General features: G+C 41.2%; 1 protein-coding gene and 1 pseudogene across 1 annotated transcript; one reads left to right on the forward strand and one right to left on the reverse strand.

Moving 5' to 3' along the window:
• Nucleotides 1-3,543: 3,543 nt before the first annotated feature.
• LOC132915673 (cap-specific mRNA (nucleoside-2'-O-)-methyltransferase 1-like) lies at nucleotides 3,544-5,738 on the reverse strand (annotated as a pseudogene).
• Nucleotides 5,739-19,035: 13,297 nt separating this feature from the next.
• Nucleotides 19,036-20,641, forward strand: LOC132915674 (cap-specific mRNA (nucleoside-2'-O-)-methyltransferase 1-like). The gene is given in 3 exon segments (XM_060975506.1): nucleotides 19,036-19,048; nucleotides 19,193-20,384; nucleotides 20,386-20,641. Coding segments are annotated over 3 exon segments (1,461 nt in total).
• The last annotated feature ends 1,554 nt before the right edge of the window (nucleotides 20,642-22,195 follow it).

Consider the following 22,195-nt stretch of genomic DNA (forward strand, 5'->3'; position numbering starts at 1 on the left):
TTAGAATGTATTATTTTCAATTGAACGTTCAACAATTTTGTATATTGAGAAAATTTATGCATGTATGACAATTAGACTATTTAGAACTGTTATATTTCAAAGTAATCTCAGTGCCAACGAAATTGGTTTATTGAAACTATATATGAATGTGAGTCCTTTACATTACGCTTCATTTTTTTTTTAAACATACTAAATCTTATAAAAAGAACCTGATTACAAGTTCATTTGTATGAATATTGAAACACGATGTAAAACAACTATGGTATGTTGTAACCTTCTCTATTTCGTCTTGGTTGTATGCAATTCCATGCACTATTGGATGAATAGCTTTCTGTTTTTTCTAACGAAGAAGAATAAAATTATTTTAATATGAACGAAGGAATAACTATGAAACAGATTTGAAATTAATAACTTAATTACAATCATCTATGCGTTACAACAATTGAAGATTTTGAATTTGAAGATATACAACGGAAGTAAAATAAGAATCGTTTAACAATATATATTTTCCGATTAAAAAATAAAAAATTAATCAGTAATACATTTTTTAATTTCAGATTTATATAATATGCTTCAGATATACATTTTTGGAATATACTTGCTGTTTCTTCGTCCAGTCGCGGGGAGACGCGATCGCGTTGAGGCGCGTCAACGGGAGTCGTAAATTCCCGTTACCATTATACGCATCGACACCGCGAGCAGGGCGATCCCCTTATTTCTTATAGGATAATAGGGGTAGTTGTGTTTGAATACCTGTAGTCTACAGTTATTTCATATACGTGTATTTACACCAGTTAACAACACGTAGATCGTATTCATAGAATCTTGGAGGTCGTCGGACAGTACAATGTTTCACACGAGGGTTGATAGCGTTAGCGCGTTGAATGCCGATACCGTGTTAAATTAGTAGACGTGACTGGCCGATGAGCGCAGGAACAGTCCGAGGTATGTTAGAGCAAGTATGTTTGACTGTCCGAGGAGTGTAATAGCATTGACTTAACTCTCCGAGTTGTTGAAGAGAAGTGCCTGACCCATCTCGTACTATTTAGGAGATAAGCTCGATGTGCGTGTACCCTTTCTGAACTAAGGACGCGGATTCGTTGTTCACACTTTTCGGTAGAAAAGTGAGGGTAACGATCGGCGAAGCCCATTGGTTATAGCCCAATGTTAATAAACAAAAGACGAGGAGAAAGTCTCTTGCATATATGGCCCATGGGTGTCCTTGTTCTTGGGAAAACCCAGCTGTTTCGCGTGGCACATCTGCTTTCTCCGTAATTAGCAAGAGTGTGCAATAAACCCAAGGACCGTTCCAAGGACCATCCATAAAACCAAAATACTTGTGTGAATAGAAGTTAAGCTGGAAAGCTTCAGTTTATGGTGGTTCCTTGAGTTTCTTGCAGGTGAGTGTAACTAGCGATAGTCCTTGGCGGCCACACCGAAAGGGACGTCGCACGGACCCTCTCGCGCGACGTAACATACTCCCCCCGTTCAAAGGATACCGATCAAAAATTCTGTACAGGTAAAAATGGGAGCTGTCGTCCAACTCGTTGGCGTTTGCTGGTAGTCTGAGTTTTGTTGGATCTGATTGACTCGATAGTAGGATAAGCTGCGTGGCACTTGGATCGAAGAAGCTTGCTGCCATAGGAGTGTTGGCTGCATAGATGATGGCGTGATCATCAGGGCGAATTCGATGGTACGGCCGAAGGGCCGCTGCGTTGAAGGTGCGTTGTCTGCCTTGTAGTTTGGATCGTTGTGGTCCTCGGAAATGCCAGGATATTTGCCGTTGAATTTCACGATACATGAAGTGTCGTGATATAGCTGGGCCCAAGAATTATCGTGGGACACATTGGCCCAGGAAGTGTATATATATATGAAATTACATGTAAACGCCCTCGATTCTGACAGATCAGCGCTCTCACCCGAAACCGGAACTCGCAGTCCACCGTGACGAGAAGCACAAATATAAGCTACAACTCTCAGCCAGTCCGTCAGTCGTGCTCGCGCAACAGTGGAAGCAATATGGAAATTTTTAGATCTGTATTACGCGTCGTTGGTCTGTTCGTGCCAAGCAAGGTAGATATCATTTCCGAACTACCACTGGAGGTTTCGCACCTGATACTTCGAAAATTGGATCCCTCCTCCCTGCAGAGCGCCGCGCTTGTCTCGCGCAAATGGTTGAACATATGCAGATCCGACAAGTGTCTTCGGCGGACAGCAAGAAGTCACATCCGGCGTACGAGAAAGGGGGTCAGGATGGAGTTTCTCGGAACAACAGCCGCTAAAGCTGCCGAGCAACAATCCAGGAGTACGAGGTGCGAGGAACCTACGATACGAAGTAGGCTTATCCACTGCTCGTACGAAGGTCGTCGTTGGAAGGTTACGTGGTCCTCCGAAAATTTCGATGCGAAATCGTCCTATCGATGTTGAACCGCTAAAATGTATTAGACTGTAATTGATAGTATGTACCTTAATTCGACAGTTTGATTTTGCGAGAACATGAAACTGCCTTGTCCTACGAAAATGATTCAGAACTGTAGCGCAAAGCTTGAAATAAAATGGTGCCATTGAGACGGCAATTTGTTTCAGCCGCGGCAGTTTTCTACAGAAATATCGACAATGTAACTCACATTGACGCTCAGTCGTGTACCGCGTTACACTCTATCTGTGGACTAGAAAGGGTCTTGGCCGCCTTCGTGAGAAAGCCGTACCGGCTTTCGTGTTAACGGTGCACTCGCTCTGACAAGTGGGTCTCAGGACGGGCGGCAAAGTTTCTTTCGAAGAGCTTGCCCACTTCATTCCATAAGAGCATCGGTTGATACGAGGATGATGAGAATGTCGGTCGTGCCGCCCCTCAGAAGCAGTGCCAGCCTCACCATGCGCTTTATCCGAGGAGAAGCTCCCTCCCTCTGACATCGTGAAATAGGTGTCGTAACCTGGGGGCAATTATCCGCATCGTCTCCGCTCATACCCGTCCGGAGATACCGTCCGTGTCCGGCGCTACGTCGCGGGAGGCTATCCTCGTCGTCCTGCATCTCCCCGCATGCTTACAGACTGACGGAGCGTCATACTCGATTTTGTGATGGCGTGAACGTTATTGAAATATGTCATAACGTTACCAAACCCACTAGAACTATAAATTACTTTCCCACAGTACTTCGATTCATTCTATATTTTGGATAGTTCACAAGTACCTATACTTCAGAACAAGGGATATATATTTCATTATAGAAGCCCCGAATCAAGTATTGACTTTAGGAGATAATGGATTGTAGCCTTAAGTACTGAAACTTATTCTGTTATGGGAGCAACTGCCACAAATAGGAATCTAATCATACTAACTAAAGACAAATTCTATCGACGAAATATTTAGCGTGTAATTATAATATAGATTATACAATCATATAGTATAGTTTAATGTCATCATTAATTTCTATATTCATACAATACCGCATAACATTTGCAAATGTATATTTTATACCAAATAGTATTGCAATTGTGCCACTCGGAAGACAAACTTATTAATTCCATCTTCCGATATTACCTGTACTTATATAGAAATATAATACTAAATACTAAAATATATCATAAGTATTTCATATTTGAAACAACAGTAAATCGAACGGAATTAATCTGTTTGACTTCTATGCGGCTCAAGTCGCGTATCAATATATGTACATTCTGTAGTTTTAATATTTTAAGCGTGCATTGTGTACAGGACAATTGTCTTCAATAAATTTTGCAAATCTGTTTATAGTAAGTGAGGGATCATTAGGCCAAAGAAAAATAAGGCGACATTTAAAAGATGCAATGGAACTTGCTTCTGCTGAACATGGACTATGAAGGTCGAACATCTTCCCGTTTATTTTGCAATTAAATACATACGTAATTGAATGTGTTTTACTGGCATACCGATTCCAAGGATTTACCGTGCTTCTTAGAAATATTACACTATGTGGTATGAAATATAATTTGTCCTTGTTATAACCATTAACATCTAGAGCCTTTTCTGGAATTTCTTATACTAAGGCATCGCAATTATTTTTCATTTTACACTGTGTTACTCGCAAGTTCTCAGATATATATGAACCAACTGGAAATGATTCGGTGGCACGTATTCGTGTACAATTGTTTCTTTCTGGTTCCCACAAAGCTTCGCAGAACAACTTTGTATCCTCGTTCCTTTAAAAAAGAGTCACACGTTAGTATTACATAAAAGTACCCCTTCCAAAAACATTTCATTTCTGGAAATCTATAAGTTTATTATTGAATTCAATAAGATTCATTTGCTTACCTGCTCCTCGAATATTTTGTACCATTGTCACCTCCTCCTCCTAAGTAGGATGCATCTATAATATGCAATGCAGGTACTTTTTGCTGATGTATAAACTCCTTAGTCATACCATATACAACTTCTGCGTATACATGTGTATTTGGTGGTAATTTTATGCCAATGTCATCGTCTCGAACCCAAGAATTCTTTATATATCTATAGACGTTATTCCTTCCCATGCCCATATAAAATGTAGCGTTATTCTTGTCATCATGAGGCCTTGGCTTTGTACCACATGGAATACAAAACCAGTCATTTGGTGAACAATAACGCATTTTGAATGTTAAATTCCATCAATTGTGCTTGACTAATAGTAAGGAATGAAGTATCTTTCAAAAGAGTATTCTATTTATCTTTTGGTTTCATGTTTCCTGGGGTTGTCCTAGTTTCATCAGGAAGTTTTCAATACTCCTGACATTGTTTGCGCATATCAGCTTGTTTTGTCTCAACAAGAGTATTATCCTCGCAAAATGCAGCCTGTTATCTGTTTTCTGCTCAAATCTTTATTAGAAGCACGTAGATATGGAACAAATTGTTTCTCGATTTTTAATTCATTATATGATACTAATTGTAAAACGTTGTCATTTTCACCGCCTTTTAAAAGCAGACGATTAACATGCTTCAGATATTTCACAACATCTTGTGTCCCACTTCGTTTCGTCTAACATATTAAGTAACGTTCTGAACTTGCTGGTCCAGAAGAGTTTGATTTAAAAATACAAACTTCTTTAAAGCAGCGATACATTAAATAAACTAAACCAGCACTATAGGGTGTAAGATGGTCAAATAATTTTGTCACAAAATGACCACCCTCTCTTACAATCATCAATGCTATTACACATTGACAAAGGTACAGTTGTTTTGAAAGAATTTCTTGTACATTATCTTGTCCTTCTACAGAAAATCCCCCATCAGACATCATAAAATGTACTCCTTTGCCATGGATATCCAACATTATAAGATTTATAAATGCCTCTTGATTATTTGGGTCAAAAACATCACCATTTTCTTTTAGTCCATATTATGGATGATATGTTTCACAAGGTCCCGCATTAAAATCTGCTAATTTGAAATCATTTTCATTCTTTAAAGTAAGACCAAAACCTTTAGCACGCCATTTCTTTCGCCATAGAACATATTCAATACAACCACCTGGTCCAGTACAAACATCTGCAAAATATAACAACTCATTCTCCCCCAAACCTTCTGGTTTAATAAACATAAAGTTACATGCCCTATATATATTCGCCATTTTAACAGCAGCATGACTTAAGAATAATGCACCACGAATTGATTCATAAGAATCACAACGTGTCCTTGCTCGACGCACTTCAACGTTATTCAAATGTCCGAGTACTGTTTTTGCATTGATAATATTGAGTATTGATAATAGTATGCGTAACAGCATTTTCCCCTCCTAGCGCAAAAAAGGGCCGTCTCACCTTCTGTTTGGTTCAACTCCTTCCACCGCATTGGATACAGTGAGTTACGACTAACAGTTGCAGGCATCTGTAGCCATCCTGCTTCATGGCGTTGCTGGTTAACCGGTTCTGTATTATTATGGAGTTGTCCTTTTGATATCGCTGTATTGTTAGGGAGCGCGTCCGATGGTTCCGCCTAACCCGCGGTTCTACGCCTGATCTCGGTGTCTGAGGGAAGTTGTGTTCTGTGTAGGTCATCATTAGATTAAGATCCGTTCTGATGTGTGTCCTCAGGCTGAGATAGTGCAGGAAATTCGATGATGCAGCCTGCCTGGTGAGTTCATCGGAGGTAGGCCAGATGAACCAGTTTGTTTTTTTTGAAGGTTCATCGTATTGTGATGGTTTAGACATTGGAGGCTGTCCTGGTTTTGATGGAGCCAAGGTCGGCGTCAGATTGAACGTGGTATTCAGGGAATTGCCCGATGTCGCGATGGCAGCAATAATGTGGAGATCATTCCGATTCGGATCACTCGCATGTGTAGCCTCTCTCGGCCGTGGCGGAGGAGGAGTCTTCAGGTGATTTTCCGCAGATTGAGTTTCCGATATGATATTTGATTCAGTTGTTACAGGTGACGTGATGCAGGATAGGTTATTAACCGTCGAAGTGTGGATCGAGGAGAACCTGTTCCTGGATATAATCGAACATCGCGGATGCCGGAGAGTTTGCCGTTTGTTTCGACTTCAGATTGACCTCGGTATCATTGACGGAGTTTGTCACGTTGCTCTTGTCACGTAATTTTTAAGTAATTACACGACTGTTGATTTTTTAGTATAATCTTTATTCTTTAGACTCAGAGTTTTTATTACAAAGGTCAATATTGTGACTGAATTGGAATTAGAAATAGAACCGGATTGAAATTAGAAATAGAACTGTTTGAACGGTCTCGTACCATCAAAGAAGAAAGCTCGGTGTGGGTGTTCCCTTTGGAACTCAGAACGCGGATTCGTTGTCCACACTTTTTGGTGGAAAAGTGAGGGTAACGATCCGCGATGCCCATTGGTAAATGAATTAGGTAGTAAAGACAAGGAGAGCTAGATATGGCTCGTGGGCATCCTTGTTTATGGGAAAAGTTTTATCTTGCCAGGCACCCGCTTTCTCCGTATTAGGTAAGAGTCGAGTGCAACAAACATAAGGACCATCTGTAAACCGAAAATGTTTAAGTGAAGAAAACTGAAACTGAACAGATTCGGTTTATGTCGTCTTCTTAGGCCTGCTGCGAGTTACTAGAACAATGGATAGGTCTTGGCGTCCGGACTACGTGGAATTTTACAAGGACCGTCACATCTGGCGTACCACATGGCAAAAGGAAAGTTGGTACGTGACATTCCCCCCTCCTTAGATTGAACTTGGTCCCTCAAGTTTTCTTCAGGAGGCCCTTTGTGAAATCGCACTCGATGTGATTTGAAATTGCAGCTGATTCCTCTTCTCTTTGGGGGTGGCATGTATTGGTTGAGGTACAGGTGTTGGGTGTTGGTGGAACTGTTAACTAAGATTTCATTTCGGCGAAAAGAAAAGGTTAGATTGATACATAAATGGTTATTCTGGCAAAGAGAAGTGTCGACCTGGAAAGTAGGGTTTTAAACGATTCCCATGTATTTTTTTTTTCTTGAATTAAATAGTATGGAGTACATACTTTATCAATCGTGTACGGTCCCAACCATTCCACATCAAGTTTGTGTCTTTTATGATCGTTGTGTACTAATACGGAGTCTCCTTCTTTGAAGACTGATTGCGGCTTTATGATTTTTATTATTTATTATTTTGATAATTTCAATCAATTTACAACGTGATTATGTCATCAGGCATCAAGAAGTTTACATATTGGATCATCGAATTGTATTTTTTTTTTTTTTTTTTTTTTTTTTTTTTTTTTTTTTTTAAGCATCCTACAAATACTATACTGAAGCCTACATTATATAGTACGCCTTTCCGACTCTTGTATATATAAAAAAAATATCGATTCGGAGTGCAACTTTAAATACATACACATGTTTCATCAAATATTTCATTTCAACTTTAATCTATCTCTGTAATGCATTAATATGAATGTGAATATTGTACAAAGCCATGAATACACCTTTTATTAACATATATTTGTCCATTTTAAATTCTACTTAAGTAAAACAAACTTGTATTGAAACTTTGTGTTATTCAATAATAAGGGCATTGTAATTTTTACTGTAATAATAATGTGAAATCAGTTATCCACAATTCATGTTCCAGTCTACAGATATTGTTTCAATAGTAGAAGAAACATCACTTACTGAGCTTAATACTTGGTACATATTATAGTTATAATCTCTAGGCATTATAAGATCCTTGTCTCAAATTTCTACTCTAATTCCTTTATATTAAATATTATTATTATTAATCATTTTTGGTTTAAACATATTATTTATACATTTACTTGCGAATAAAATTACATGTGGCAGTATAGTACTTAACTCATTAATAGAATGTATCTTCTTTGAGAATATATGATCATTATCTTATGATAATCTATCAACTAAAATTTTGTTATTTCTATGTTGACATTGAAATTGTACAAATAATATGTTACCAACTTATAATTGTTCCCAAAATAACTAATTAACAATGATTTAAACTATACAGTTTGTCTTAGAATGATGGATAATATAAAAATTCAAATTTATTAACAATACCTGACAACTTTAGTTGATTTTATGCTAAATAATATTAAATATTTTGATATAAAACACAAATTTCTGTTGTATGATTGCATCAACTAATAATATTCTAGAATATACAACGCTTAAAGATTTGAGTGAAAATAAAATTCAAAAACAATGTCCTTGTAATGTTAACTTATCTGTAAATACTAAAAGAACAAATATCCATCAATATCCATAATGTAAAATTATTTGTTTGTTAAATGCTTCTAGAGTATGGAACTTTATGTATACTCTTTTTATACCGCATCAATGTAATGTACTTAATGTATCAATAGTTCTAGAAATTTTCCGAGAAATATACGCAATATTGAAAATATAATAATCGTTATTCAACGGATTTTATATGTTCATAGTAACAAAAATATCTTTTTTTTTCTAGTATTACATTTTAAATAATTCGTGTTTGACTTTTCGATAAAATTGGTTGTTTTGGCTGGGCACTCACCACCATTGATAAAGCATATCGTTGTCCGTCGGATCGTAAAAGTACTGTGGGTAGTCTTCCTGTTGTGGCGTTAATTCGTATGTCTGGTTTATTTGTTCCTCTGTTTCTTCCTTGTGTCTCGAGATTGTGGTGGTCTCGGAAATTGACTGGGTGTTTGATAATTTTTACATTGATTGGAGAAATGTCCGATTCGGTTATTCTTTAAACATTTCATTTGAGTCCTTTGGGCGAGTGGCATTCGTTCGGCTTGCTGGAAGTTCCTTGGTCTTGGTTGTCGATTTCTATCTTCCCTGAAGTATCGCTCGATCTCGGAGGCTCTCTTTTCGGCTTCGGCGATGTTGTACGGTGGATAACCGAGTAATATCCGTCCTATTTCGGGTTTTAGCCCTCGGATGAAGTCTGTTACGGAGTCTCTTAAGATTCTGTCGTTCATTGTACGCCTACTGATTTCGTCATAGTACTCGTTCGTTACACTACACTGTAGTTTATTAAGCACTCTGCGGAACCTGATAATGTAGCTCTGAACACTTTCGTCGTGTCCCTGTATCGTTTCGCGTAGCTGATCTTGTTGTTCCCTAATGGAGGCTTGGGTCGCTACGTTTCGTCTTAGGGCATCGTACCGGTGTCCGTATTCGCGGATTGGTACATTGCAAATGGCCATTGCGGCTTTACCAGTAATTTTACCGGACTTGATCATCTTGAGCGATACTGTCGGTTCATAACACAATGCTCGCACTTCGCGCACTTCACGTATGAACTCTTCCACTCCGATATCGTCTTCGCCGTTTAGCTGTGGTAAACATGCTACCGCGTCTTTGGCCCGTAACCTCGGAGAGGCGAATTGCGGTGAACGATCTTCGTAGGAGAGGTAGTTATCTGCTTCTGACTGAATTGGAGCGGACGGTGGTGGAGTTCTGTCTCTCGCGGTAGTAACTTCGTCCACGGTAATCAGAGAGCTTGGTTTCGTACTAACGTTGTGTCCTGTCATAATTTTCGAGATTTTGTCGTTTAGCACTTTAATCTCTGCCGCACGCTTCTTCTTTTCATTGTTCGCTTCTTCCAGACGTTGTATAATAAGTGCGTTTTGTTTCAATATCGCGTCGAGTGTGGCACGAATCGAATTGTCCGTAACTTCGGTTGCGGAAACGGTCTCGGTTTCGTCTTTTCGCGATGTAGACATGATTCTAATTAAATTCACTGAGTCTGAACTATTTATTTGAGCTCGAAACGCTCGAAACGCTTGAGAAACTTGATTTTCTCGTACGGTAATGTACAAATGAATCTAGATTTCCAGCTTACCGTAGTAGCTATGGCCGTTGAGGAGTCTCTGGGATGTTTCCTCTCTGGTTGGTTCTAGATTCCGAATCTTATTCGTAGGCTTGCTCTGCGCTGACCGTAGTCCTCTCGTCTAGTTTCACCGTAGTGGAACGTTGAAAGTTGCTGCAGGGCTTCGTAGTAGCAAAGATTCGCAGTGGTCCGCTGATCCTTCAATCTTCAATGATGCGCGTACGCCGAAATCGTAATTTCGTTTTCACTGAAGCGAATGGATCCTGGCAGTGGATCGCCAAAATGTCACGTAATTTTTAAGTAATTACACGACTGTTGATTTTTTAGTATAATCTTTATTCTTTAGACTCAGAGTTTTTATTACAAAGGTCAATATTGTGACTGAATTGGAATTAGAAATAGAACCGGATTGAAATTAGAAATAGAACTGTTTGAACGGTCTCGTACCATCAAAGAAGAAAGCTCGGTGTGGGTGTTCCCTTTGGAACTCAGAACGCGGATTCGTTGTCCACACTTTTTGGTGGAAAAGTGAGGGTAACGATCCGCGATGCCCATTGGTAAATGAATTAGGTAGTAAAGACAAGGAGAGCTAGATATGGCTCGTGGGCATCCTTGTTTATGGGAAAAGTTTTATCTTGCCAGGCACCCGCTTTCTCCGTATTAGGTAAGAGTCGAGTGCAACAAACATAAGGACCATCTGTAAACCGAAAATGTTTAAGTGAAGAAAACTGAAACTGAACAGATTCGGTTTATGTCGTCTTCTTAGGCCTGCTGCGAGTTACTAGAACAATGGATAGGTCTTGGCGTCCGGACTACGTGGAATTTTACAAGGACCGTCACATCTGGCGTACCACATGGCAAAAGGAAAGTTGGTACGTGACACTCTCTACATTATGAATTACCGTGTTAGGGCATGGGACATCCTGTAACGAATTCGTAGAGATCAATTTCCGCGACGAATTATCGCCTGGTGAGATCTTCTTTCTCGCGATCCAGATGATCGTGAGTGCTTGCCCGATTCAATGCGTTTGGTAGCGTTGAATCAGAGTGTTGTGATGCGAGTGATGCGGACGTGGTGTCGTCAGGTCGCTTGTAGGTGACGATTTGCGAGTTTCATGCGTTGAGCTCCGTATATCATGCAACGGGATCAGCACTAGATTTGATATGATATTCTCAGTCGGTGGTGTATGGCAATAGTTGTCCTGGACGGGGTGTGGTTCGTTCTGATCTAGAGGGTCGTGAGGGTTCGTCGTCAATTCGCGTGTAGGCAAGGAACAGCGAACGTTAGAGGTTGTCTGATTCAAGGCGATCGGTAGCGTTGAATCAGGTCGTTCAGCTAATGATATCTCGAGCTTGGTTGTCGTCAAGTCGCGTTTAGGCGATAAACTGCGGGCGTTAGAGGTTGTCTGATTCAAGGCGATTGGTAGCGTTGAATCAGATTGATCGGATAATGATGTCGCGCACTTGGTTTTCGACGATGTTGCCGGTGTATCATCCGCGAGCGTGCGTATTCGTGTTGCCAGACCGTAATATATGTCGGAAATTTCGGAAACGCGAGCGTCTTCCCTCTCGCCTTAATGTTCTAGTTCCTTTTGCAATAGTCGGCGCTGTTGCTGACTACTTGTCTTCGATCCATGCCTGGTGGCCCCGTAAAATGGACTTGTTCTTTTGACTGCATCGTTAGTATTCGTCGAGTCGTTTGGGTGTGCAAGCAAATCGACTAATTTGGAAACCTTGTCTCCGATGCAAGGAGATAATTCTGTCTTTGTTTTCCATTTGTATAGCGGTTTGTAAAAATAATGCAATGAACGAGCTTACCTTGTAGCTGTGAGTTCAACTGTTGCTAGTCACTGTGCAGCGAAATATGGTGATGTTCGCGAAGAAGGCGTTTTCCCCGAAGATCACTCGTGTTGTAGTGAAACTGAAATTGTTCCGACTACAGGTTGTCGCTTGTCCCTGTGCAGCGGAATGTCGGTGACGTACGTTTCGTGAGGAAGGTGATCCTTCGCGAAAGTGGCGCGTTTTGTCGTGAGATCGAAGTTGTTGAATATCGTTTTGTTGACGATTGTCCAGATGCGACGGGAGGCTGCGTGGTTGCGTTCTTCATCCATCGAATTATGCCTCTTCCAGGTGACGGCCCTTGACGTTACTGACTTCCCTGGAGTGGTAACGCTTCCGCTGCTGATTATGTTGGATCCACGTGGCGCTGTATGATAGTGGGTGTCACTGGTATGCATTTTTCACTTACCACTATATCCGGCTCGAAGGACGAAATGTTACGATCGTTCGCGGAGAGACGCGGTCGCGAGGAAAACGCGTCAGCGAGAGGCGCAATTTCTCGCTACGATTCGTCTAATCGACGCCGCGAAGTAGTCGTTCTCCTTGTTTCGATTAAGATAACAGTGGTGGTTCAATGAAGATAACACTGTGTTGACAGGTTAACATATCGTCTATATTCAACAATCAATCATACAATAATATGAGCGTCACAATGTATTTGGCGATACGTACAGTTAATGTGTCACAGAGAAGTTCTACCCGACTTTACGATGTCTCTCGATGAATTCGTTGGATTAATCGACCTTATTCGTCAGAGCTCTCGATGTATGCAGTCAGACGGAATGATTTAAGAGTGGTACCGTTATAGACTGGTTGACTGCTCTGACGACGAACACGAACTCACTTGAAAGTGACGATGCTGTGTCGGTGGAGACCTAAAGAGGGGTGCGTCTAACGCACGGAATCATCGGATTTGTTGATGACAGTTTTTGGCCGGGAAAGTGAGGGTAATAGACATTGTTTCTATTGGTTACTAAGACTGTCGATGGACTAGGAAGGGTCTTAGCCGCCGTCGATGGAGAGTTGACAGTAGGAAGCATCGCACATGTGCAAAACTAACTTTCACGTGTTTTCCAGACAGAAACCATAAACCTTAGAAAACGCTCTCATAGAAAGAATTTTGTTTGAACTGAAAGACTTTAGCTAGAGTTTTCTAAGATTTATGTTCGGTCGTTGAAAATTTTAAGGGTATGCAATAAAGATGTGCGGACATCTGGCTCCCATCTCGTCCGCGATGTGAGGCTCGGTTCAAGTAGAGAGTCGGCCCACGTAACAAATCTTATGCAATAATAGAAAAGTAATAAAAAATAAAATCGTGCTTAGATATAATTCCAAACCTTTCGTGAGGATTGAAATCTTCCATAAATAAGCGTTCTTTGTAATAGTTTTATATTTTTGATAACGAATAACACTCTCCGTAACGACACATTTAATTAGAATATTACAGAAAGAAATAAAATATTTGTACAATATACAACGTGTTCAGATTTGATTAATAATGACAGATATAACTCTGATAGGAAAATTAGAACATACCACGGCAGATCAGAATCGAACAAAGTACTCAAACATTAACAGACATTAACAGATATTGATACTGAAAACGATATTTTCAATTCGATTTATCGTAATGATGTGTGTGTGTGTCCTCTTTTATTTTCTGTTATTATCTCATACGATCAAATACGATCAATTATATGAAATTTAAAGTATACAATTTTATATTTGTGATAAATGCATTACACGTTTCTGAGTATTAAATTTCGCTCTTTATTTTGGATCATTCAATATCCATGACTTGACATGTATTCGAAAAAGAATCCGATATAATTATGATTTATTATGATTCAAATAATATAAATTAACAATGACATTAAACTAAGTAACATTATAATATATAGAAACGGACTATTACATTTTAACTAATGTTATCAAAATCTATTGTATAATTTTTTCATGATTGAATTATTACAAATTCAGTTTTGTCGTTTACATTGAGATACACGTGCGCGTGTATATTTTATATTACGTGAAGGAAAAAATAAATCGGACAATGTTTTACTAAATTATTGTTATTAATCCTATTATTCTTTCGTTAAGCTTCTGCTTTCGTCTCTGTTTTCGTTTTTGTGTTTGTTTGTCTTTATCTTTATTGCTTTCTTTATATGTCAAAGTTGTACGAATGAAATTGGAGACCATAAACATTTCCAAACAAATGATAAAATTCTTTTTTAACGAGATTGTACCGAAGAAAAATACGCTTTACCGGCAGCTCAGGTACAGATCCTCCCTGGCGCCGGCTCTGTTTCGGTTTAGACTATCCAATACCATTCTTTTCGATCATCGCGAACTGTAAGTTTTTCACATCGGTATAAAACGATGGGAACTTGCGAAGTAACGAAACTGACGGAACCGAGCAAGGTATCTTAGTATTAAATAGCAAATTACTGCTCGAATAATGAGAAAGATTGTCGGCGACAAAAAGTGGGTAAGTGTCGCCGACAAGATACCGAGCAATGGACTACCGGTCGGTAAGCGTCGGCGACAATAAACCGATTAATCGGCTATCGGTCGGTACAGTGTTAACCGTGTTACAAATAGAAGACGGTATACGTACGACAATAATAACCGTAATGCCTCTGTTTAATTAAGGAACTCATCCGTTGCGATACTGATGACAGAAGCAGAACTTTACCCTAGTTTTGTCGCGTGCTAAGCTGTATTTTATGTTACAATAAAATGATCGATTTTCCTATATCAAATAATTTAATCTGATAAAATGTAATAATTTATCATCTGATACCCTCATGCACGAAAACGGATACTCCGACCAAGATCCCGCGGCGGCCGGGATTATGAATGAGATGGAAGTGGTCGAAAGGATCACCTCCCTCTCCAGTAACATGAGGGGCGCACTCGTGAGGCGGTTAAGGTAGGCCTGACGGAGGACGAAATCGTCAGGCGCTGATCTCCAGCAGCGTACAGTGGACACAGCCGCTGCCGCCACGACGGTGGACGGCCTCTGCCGCCTCCGCAACCACGACGGCGGTGTTGGCGATGACAACATGTATATGGATGTATCCGTGGGAACCGAGACTAGCGACAAGGACGTGAGATCGAACAACGGTCAAGAACACGCGGATGCTGCGTATCTTGAGGATAGGGTGCGCTCTCTGGAGAGTGAGATCAGTCGTCTCCAGAAGACGATGGTACGACTGACCGCGGTGGTGCAAGGGGGTGGGGCGAGCGAGAGCGATCACCACAACGAGGGAGGCAAAAGGAAAGTTCCAAGCGAGGGGGGCTATGGGACCCCCACCCCTACCTCCGCCGCACTCGCGGCTGGAGTCACGCCGTCTCTGCCGTTCCGTTCGGACGGGGAGCGATGAAACAGCAATAGGAAAGGGACCGATAGAACTCGGAGATCTTCTCGAGGAAACTCAACGCTATATTCCTCCGCAAGTCAGAGGAATAGTAGAGTGAGATAGCACGTAAGCATGCGATCCCCCCGGCTGCTGGCACTGCCAAGAAGCGTGTCACCCGGGCTGCGGCCTGCGAGTGGCACCTCGCGCTCAACTGCCGAGTCGTCGAGCGACGAGACAGAAGGCTACGTCACCGACGCGAGAAGAGAGAGGGCAGGAATAAGACGAAAGGGCTGAAGGCCAGAAGCGCAATTCCTTCAGGCGATCCTCGCGCCATCGAGTAACGTGAGATTCGTGGAACGGAAGTCGCCATCGCGGCAAACAGGGATGTCGGTATCCGGGACTGTGGATTGCAACAACAATAATTGTAAGTGACTAAAGGGGAGGACGTTCGCCGAGGTGGCCACCCTGCCTCCAGCCCCCCTCGGCACGGGGAAAGAAACCGCGTGGGGAACGGGAGTAAAGAACAACGACAGGAGCGAAAAGGGGCGAAACACTGGCGAGCGGGACGCGCGTAAAAGAAATATGCGTGGCCGTTCCCGTCGCCCCCCCCAGGACGCCGGGATTGCGCTAACCGTGAGGGATGGCTTCGGTTTTACATATAGAAACACAATATCGATGGTCAGGAGGGAGATCAATCTCTCCGACCTTCGCATCGCAAAGATGATACAGAGGAGAGCGGTTAGGGATGCCCTCACATTCGAGATCGCGGGCCACGACGGTAGCAGCAAAGCGTCGCGACTGGCCCAAAAGATGGCGGATGCTCTTCGAGACTTCCCCGCCAAGGTGACCGTACCGCGGAAGATGCCGGAATTCCATCCGCGCCCTGCACCGATATACCAGATCTCGGCGTAGGCGACGAGGGGATGAGTCTTCGGTGGCTTCTTTGTACGACGCCTACCTTGAAGCGCGGAGGCCTCTGCAGCAAGCCATCAAAGAGGCGAAGAGACGAGCCTGGGATGAGATTCTGGCCACCCTCGACTCCGATCCCTGGGGACGCCCTTGGTTGCCCCCTGCGACGGAGAACATGAACACTCAGTTCCTGGAGGAAGTAGTCGGGGCCTTGTTCCCGGGGGCGGAGAACGGGGAGGAGGGCAGGACAAACGAAGAGCGGGAGCTACCGCTGCCGGAGAAGGAACCACGGGACACTGCAGGTGGCTGTAGCCCGGAATCCGCGATCACTGAGGATGAGCTGGCCGGAGCTGTCGGGAAGATCGGAGAGCGCAAGGCCTCGGATCCCGACGGGATTCCGGCCCGCGTATGGAACTTACCTTACACTTACCCTACACTGCTACTTGTGTTAATCTTTCTCCAGAAGTACTAGGTTTCGAAAGCAAGTGCCCTAGTTAACAAAAAAGATTATGGAACATATCCCCCTACGCTTTGAAAATAGAATAAAATAATAATAATCTTACCAACATCAGTTGTTTGATGTTTGATGTTTGATGTTTGAGAAAATGGAATTAATAAGTTTGTCTTCCGTGTAGCACAATTGCAATACTATTTGGTATAAAATATACATTTGCAAATTATATGCGGTATTGTATGAATGTAGAAATTAATGATGACATTAAACTATACTATATGATTGTATAATTTATATTATAATTACATGCTAAATATTTCGTCGATAGAATTTGTCTTTAGTTAGTATGATTAGATTCCTATTTGTGGCAGTTGCTCCCATAACAGAATAAGTTTCAGTACTTAAGGCTACAATCCATTATCTCCTAAAGTCAATACTTGATTCGGGACTTCTATAATGAAATATATATCCCTTGTGCTGAAGTATAGGTACTTGTGAACTATCCAAAATATAGAATGAATCGAAGTACTGTGGGAAAGTAATTTATAGTTCTAGTGGGTTTGGTAACGTTATGACATATTTCAAAAACGTTCACGCCATCACAAAATCGAGTATGACGCTCCGTCAGTCTGTAAGCATGCGGGGAAAGGCAGAACGAGGAGGACAGGCTCCCGCGATGTAGCGCCGGGCTCGGACGGTGTCTCGCGATTGATTCTATAACATGGTTGATTTCGTTTAAATAAAAGTTATGTTTTCGCCGCAGTATGGACAGAAAGAACACAGGTCATACACGAATCACTTATAAACAACTTAAGGAATATGGGCGAAGTGATTTGAAATAGTAATTCTGCGTTCAGATTGCCTCATATTCACATTGCTATTACAATATAAATGTCATAGTACAAACCAGAACGATAAGTAAATGGCTTATTTCGTTAGAAAAGATTATTGCTACTATGAATTAAATGAGAAACTTCCAATAATTCTCAGCTACGAAATTTACATGTATTATTCTATCATAAATTGTACATCTCTGTCAGATGGATATTACAAGAACGATAAGTTTTCCACTGAAACGTTAAAATTTCGAGAAAGGATTTGAATCGTGAGCGTCATTGTGTAGGGACGCCTTTGTGTGTTGATGTCAACCGGATGTAGGGTTAGTACCGCATCGGCGGCACTGGTCGCCATCTTTACCTTTCTCAAATTCCGTTCGTCAGAAAATTAATGTAATTTACATGTGAATATAAACTGTATTATAAATTATAATAAATTTTTGTACATTACATATATGTCGGAGATGAAAGGACAGCGGGTCCCCGTTGGAGTTGCTTGGAAAACCTCAATACCGTAACATTTAAGTAATAACCCAACACAGTCATTCGAAATTTGTGACAATGAGCCTTTGGGCTCGAGGCGACCATCGGTCGCCGAAGCGTGGCCACGGTCGTGGGATGAACGTTCCGCTTAACAGAGATATGAAGTTACATGGCTTTCCTTTAAAGAATTGGCAGTACCGACACTTGACAATAAAACATCGTAACAGTTCCGCGGCTCGTCACACAGAGACCGCATTCTTTGAGTAAGATGATCGCCAGATGCCGATGCATCATTCACAGTTTATGCTCAGATAGTCTGAGGAGCCGCTACAAATCTTAGGACTTAGTCCTTTCGATTGACAAACAGTCTTTCTTCTATCCGCCCTTAAATCTGTCACCTATGACGGAAAGATATGGGAGATCAGATTTCCTCACGTGCGACGCTTCCCGCCAGGAACTCTCTCTCAAAGGCGGCTAGCATCTTTTGCTAACCGCCGATATAGAAATTAACCAATTAACAGCAACGCCCATTTCCCTCACTCGCCGTGTGGAGGCTTTCTTTGACGAATCCGATGATCTCGTGCCCTTAGGCACATCCCATCATAGTCTTCCTCTGCAGCGTCGTCGTGACGGAAAGTCGTTCCCTTTCTGGCAGTCTCATTAGCTATACGCCTAGTGTGCTTGTACGATCGATGAATAATCTACGTCTTAACAAAGAGCAAATCAAGCGATCCTTGTATCACGAGTAGTAAGTCGAATCTGACTTAGACTTCGAAGCAAAGTATATTCGTTATCCCGTGGACCGTGGATTCTCTATATCGAACCTAGGGTCATTGTCATTAACGTCTAGTTACCGCGTCCGCTTGTCCATCTTGTATCAACCATATTTGTGTAATAAACGTCTGTGCGACAACAATGAACAGCACCGGTAAAGATTCATTAAACGCCCTTATCGCCAACCCGACATATATATTGTTGACGTCAATAAATTCTACACTTGGGGAAGAACGAATCCAAGTATTATCCTGTGCTGTCGGGTTAATATAGATGGCGGGGCAGTAAAAAAATAAAGAAAGCTACGGTCTTGGAAAAAATAAACAAGGCCGTTTAGAGCCAGTTCTAGCACCTAAACAGCATGATCGTAGAGGTCTTGGACAGCAACCTGTTCCTGGACATGAAGCTTCAGGTCATAAATGGAATCCAGCAGAGGAAGTAATAATGTGTGTGGAAGACGTGAAATGAATAAGGAATCCAACTTCCAATACGCCTACGTTGGAAGAAATGCAGAACTGGTTACATCGGGGATCTAAAAAATTGATCATAGATGATGAAATTGATTTCCGTTGTGAAGATAGAGTGCAAAATATTATCAATGCAAAAACAGTACTCGGTCATTTGGATAACGTTGAAGTGCGTCGAGCAAGGACACGTTGTGATTCTTATGAATCAATTCGTGGTGCATTATTCTTAAGTCATGCTGCTGTTAAAATGGCGAATATATATAGGGCATGTAACTTTATGTTTATTAAACCAGAAGGTTTGGGGGAGAATGAGTTGTTATATTTTGCAGATGTTTGTACTGGACCAGGTGGTTGTATTGAATATGTTCTATGGCGAAAGAAATGGCGTGCTAAAGGTTTTGGTCTTACTTTAAAGAATGAAAATGATTTCAAATTAGCAGATTTTAATGCGGGACCTTGTGAAACATATCATCCATAATATGGACTAAAAGAAAATGGTGATGTTTTTGACCCAAATAATCAAGAGGCATTTATAAATCTTATAATGTTGGATATCCATGGCAAAGGAGTACATTTTATGATGTCTGATGGGGGATTTTCTGTAGAAGGACAAGATAATGTACAAGAAATTCTTTCAAAACAACTGTACCTTTGTCAATGTGTAATAGCATTGATGATTGTAAGAGAGGGTGGTCATTTTGTGACAAAATTATTTGACCATCTTACACCCTATAGTGCTGGTTTAGTTTATTTAATGTATCGCTGCTTTAAAGAAGTTTGTATTTTTAAATCAAACTCTTCTGGACCAGCAAGTTCAGAACGTTACTTAATATGTTAGACGAAACGAAGTGGGACACAAGATGTTGTGAAATATCTGAAGCATGTTAATCGTCTGCTTTTAAAAGGCGGTGAAAATGACAACGTTTTACAATTAGTATCATATAATGAATTAAAAATCGAGAAACAATTTGTTCCATATCTACGTGCTTCTAATAAAGATTTGAGCAGAAAACAGATAACAGGCTGCATTTTGCGAGGATAATACTCTTGTTGAGACAAAACAAACTGATATGCGCAAACAATGTCAGGAGTATTGAAAACTTCCTGATGAAACTAGGACAACCCCAGGAAACATGAAACCAAAAGATAAATACAATACTCTTTTGAAAGATACTTCATTCCTTACTATTAGTCAAGCACAATTGAAGGAATTTAACATTCAAAATGCATTATTGTTCACCAAACGACTGGTTTTGTATTCATATATTCATATATTGTAGTCATATAGCAAGAAAATATGATGTGCACGAACGGGTTGCACGCAGGAATCCTTCGAAGAATGGCAGAGCCGCTACAACGAGCATACGGAGAATCCTGTACTATACATGTACGGCCTTTTTAGCCATTTCCGGCTTTTTTATTGCTTCAAAATGGGCCGTATAGAATGATATTATGATGTGTGAGAATACGTTGCGCGCAGGCACACTTCGAAGAATGGCAGTGCCGCTACAACGAGCATACGGAGAATCCTGTACTATACATGTACGGCCTTTTTAGCCTTTTCCGGCTTTTTAATTGTTTCAAAGTTGGCTAAATAGCAGGGTATTATGATGTGTGAGAACTCGTTGCACGCTGCCGCTCCCCCAAAAATGGTACTTCCATCACAACGAGCATACGGAGAATCCTGTTTTCTACATATTCGGCCTTTTCCGGCTACTTCCGGCATTTTAACTGATTGAAAACGGGTCATATGGCAGGATATTATGATGTGTGAGAACTCGTTGCACGCTGCCCATCCCCCAAAATTGGTACTTCCATTACAACGAACATACGGAGCATCGAGTTCTGTACACTTTCGGCCTCTAACGGATATTTGCGGCTTTTTAATTGTTTCAAAATGGACCGTATAGCAGGATATTATGATGTGTGGGAACTGGTTGCACGCTGCTAATCCCCGAAGAGTGGTACTTCCATTACAGCAAGCATACGGAGAATCCTGTTTTGTACATCTTCGGCCTTTTCCGGCCACTTCCGGCATTTTAATTGATTCTAAACGGGTCATATAGCAGGATATTATGATGTGTGAGAACACGTTGCACGCTACCAATCCCCGAAAATTGGTACTTCCATTACAACGAGCATACGGAGAATCCTGCTTTGTACATAATCGGCCTTTTCCGGCCACTTCCGGCATTTTAATGGATTCAAACGGGTCATATAGCAGGAAATTGTGATGTGCAAGAACAGGTTGCACGCAGGAATCCTTCGAAGAATGGTAGTGCCTATACAAAGAGCATACGTAGAATCCTGTACCGCACATGTACGGCCTTTTTAGCCATTTCCGGCTTTGTTATTGTTTCAAAACTGGCCGAATAGCAGGATATCATGATGTGTAAGAACACGTTGCGCGCTGTCAATCCCCCCAAAATGGCACTTCCATTACAACGATATTACGGATACTCTTGATCAGTACACTTTTGGCCTTTTTAGCCTTTTCCGGCTTTTTAATTGTTTCAAACCTGGCTGAATAGCAGGATATTATGATGTGTGAGAACTCGTTGCACGCTGCCAATGCCCGAAAATTGGTACTTCCATTACAACGAGTATACGGAGTATCGAGTTCTGTACACTTTCGGCCTCTAACGGATATTTCCGGCTTTTTAATTGTTTGAAAACGGGTCATATAGCAGGATATTGTAATGTGCAAGAACGGATTGACGCGCACAAGCACACCGTAAATGGTACTTCCATTACAACGAGAATACGGAGAATCCTGCTTTGTACATTATCGGCCTTTTCCGGCCACTTCCGTCATTTTAATGGATTCAAACGGG

The sequence above is a fragment of the Bombus pascuorum genome, unplaced genomic scaffold, assembly GCF_905332965.1.
Source record: "Bombus pascuorum unplaced genomic scaffold, iyBomPasc1.1, whole genome shotgun sequence".
NCBI classification, from domain to species: domain Eukaryota; kingdom Metazoa; phylum Arthropoda; class Insecta; order Hymenoptera; family Apidae; genus Bombus; species Bombus pascuorum.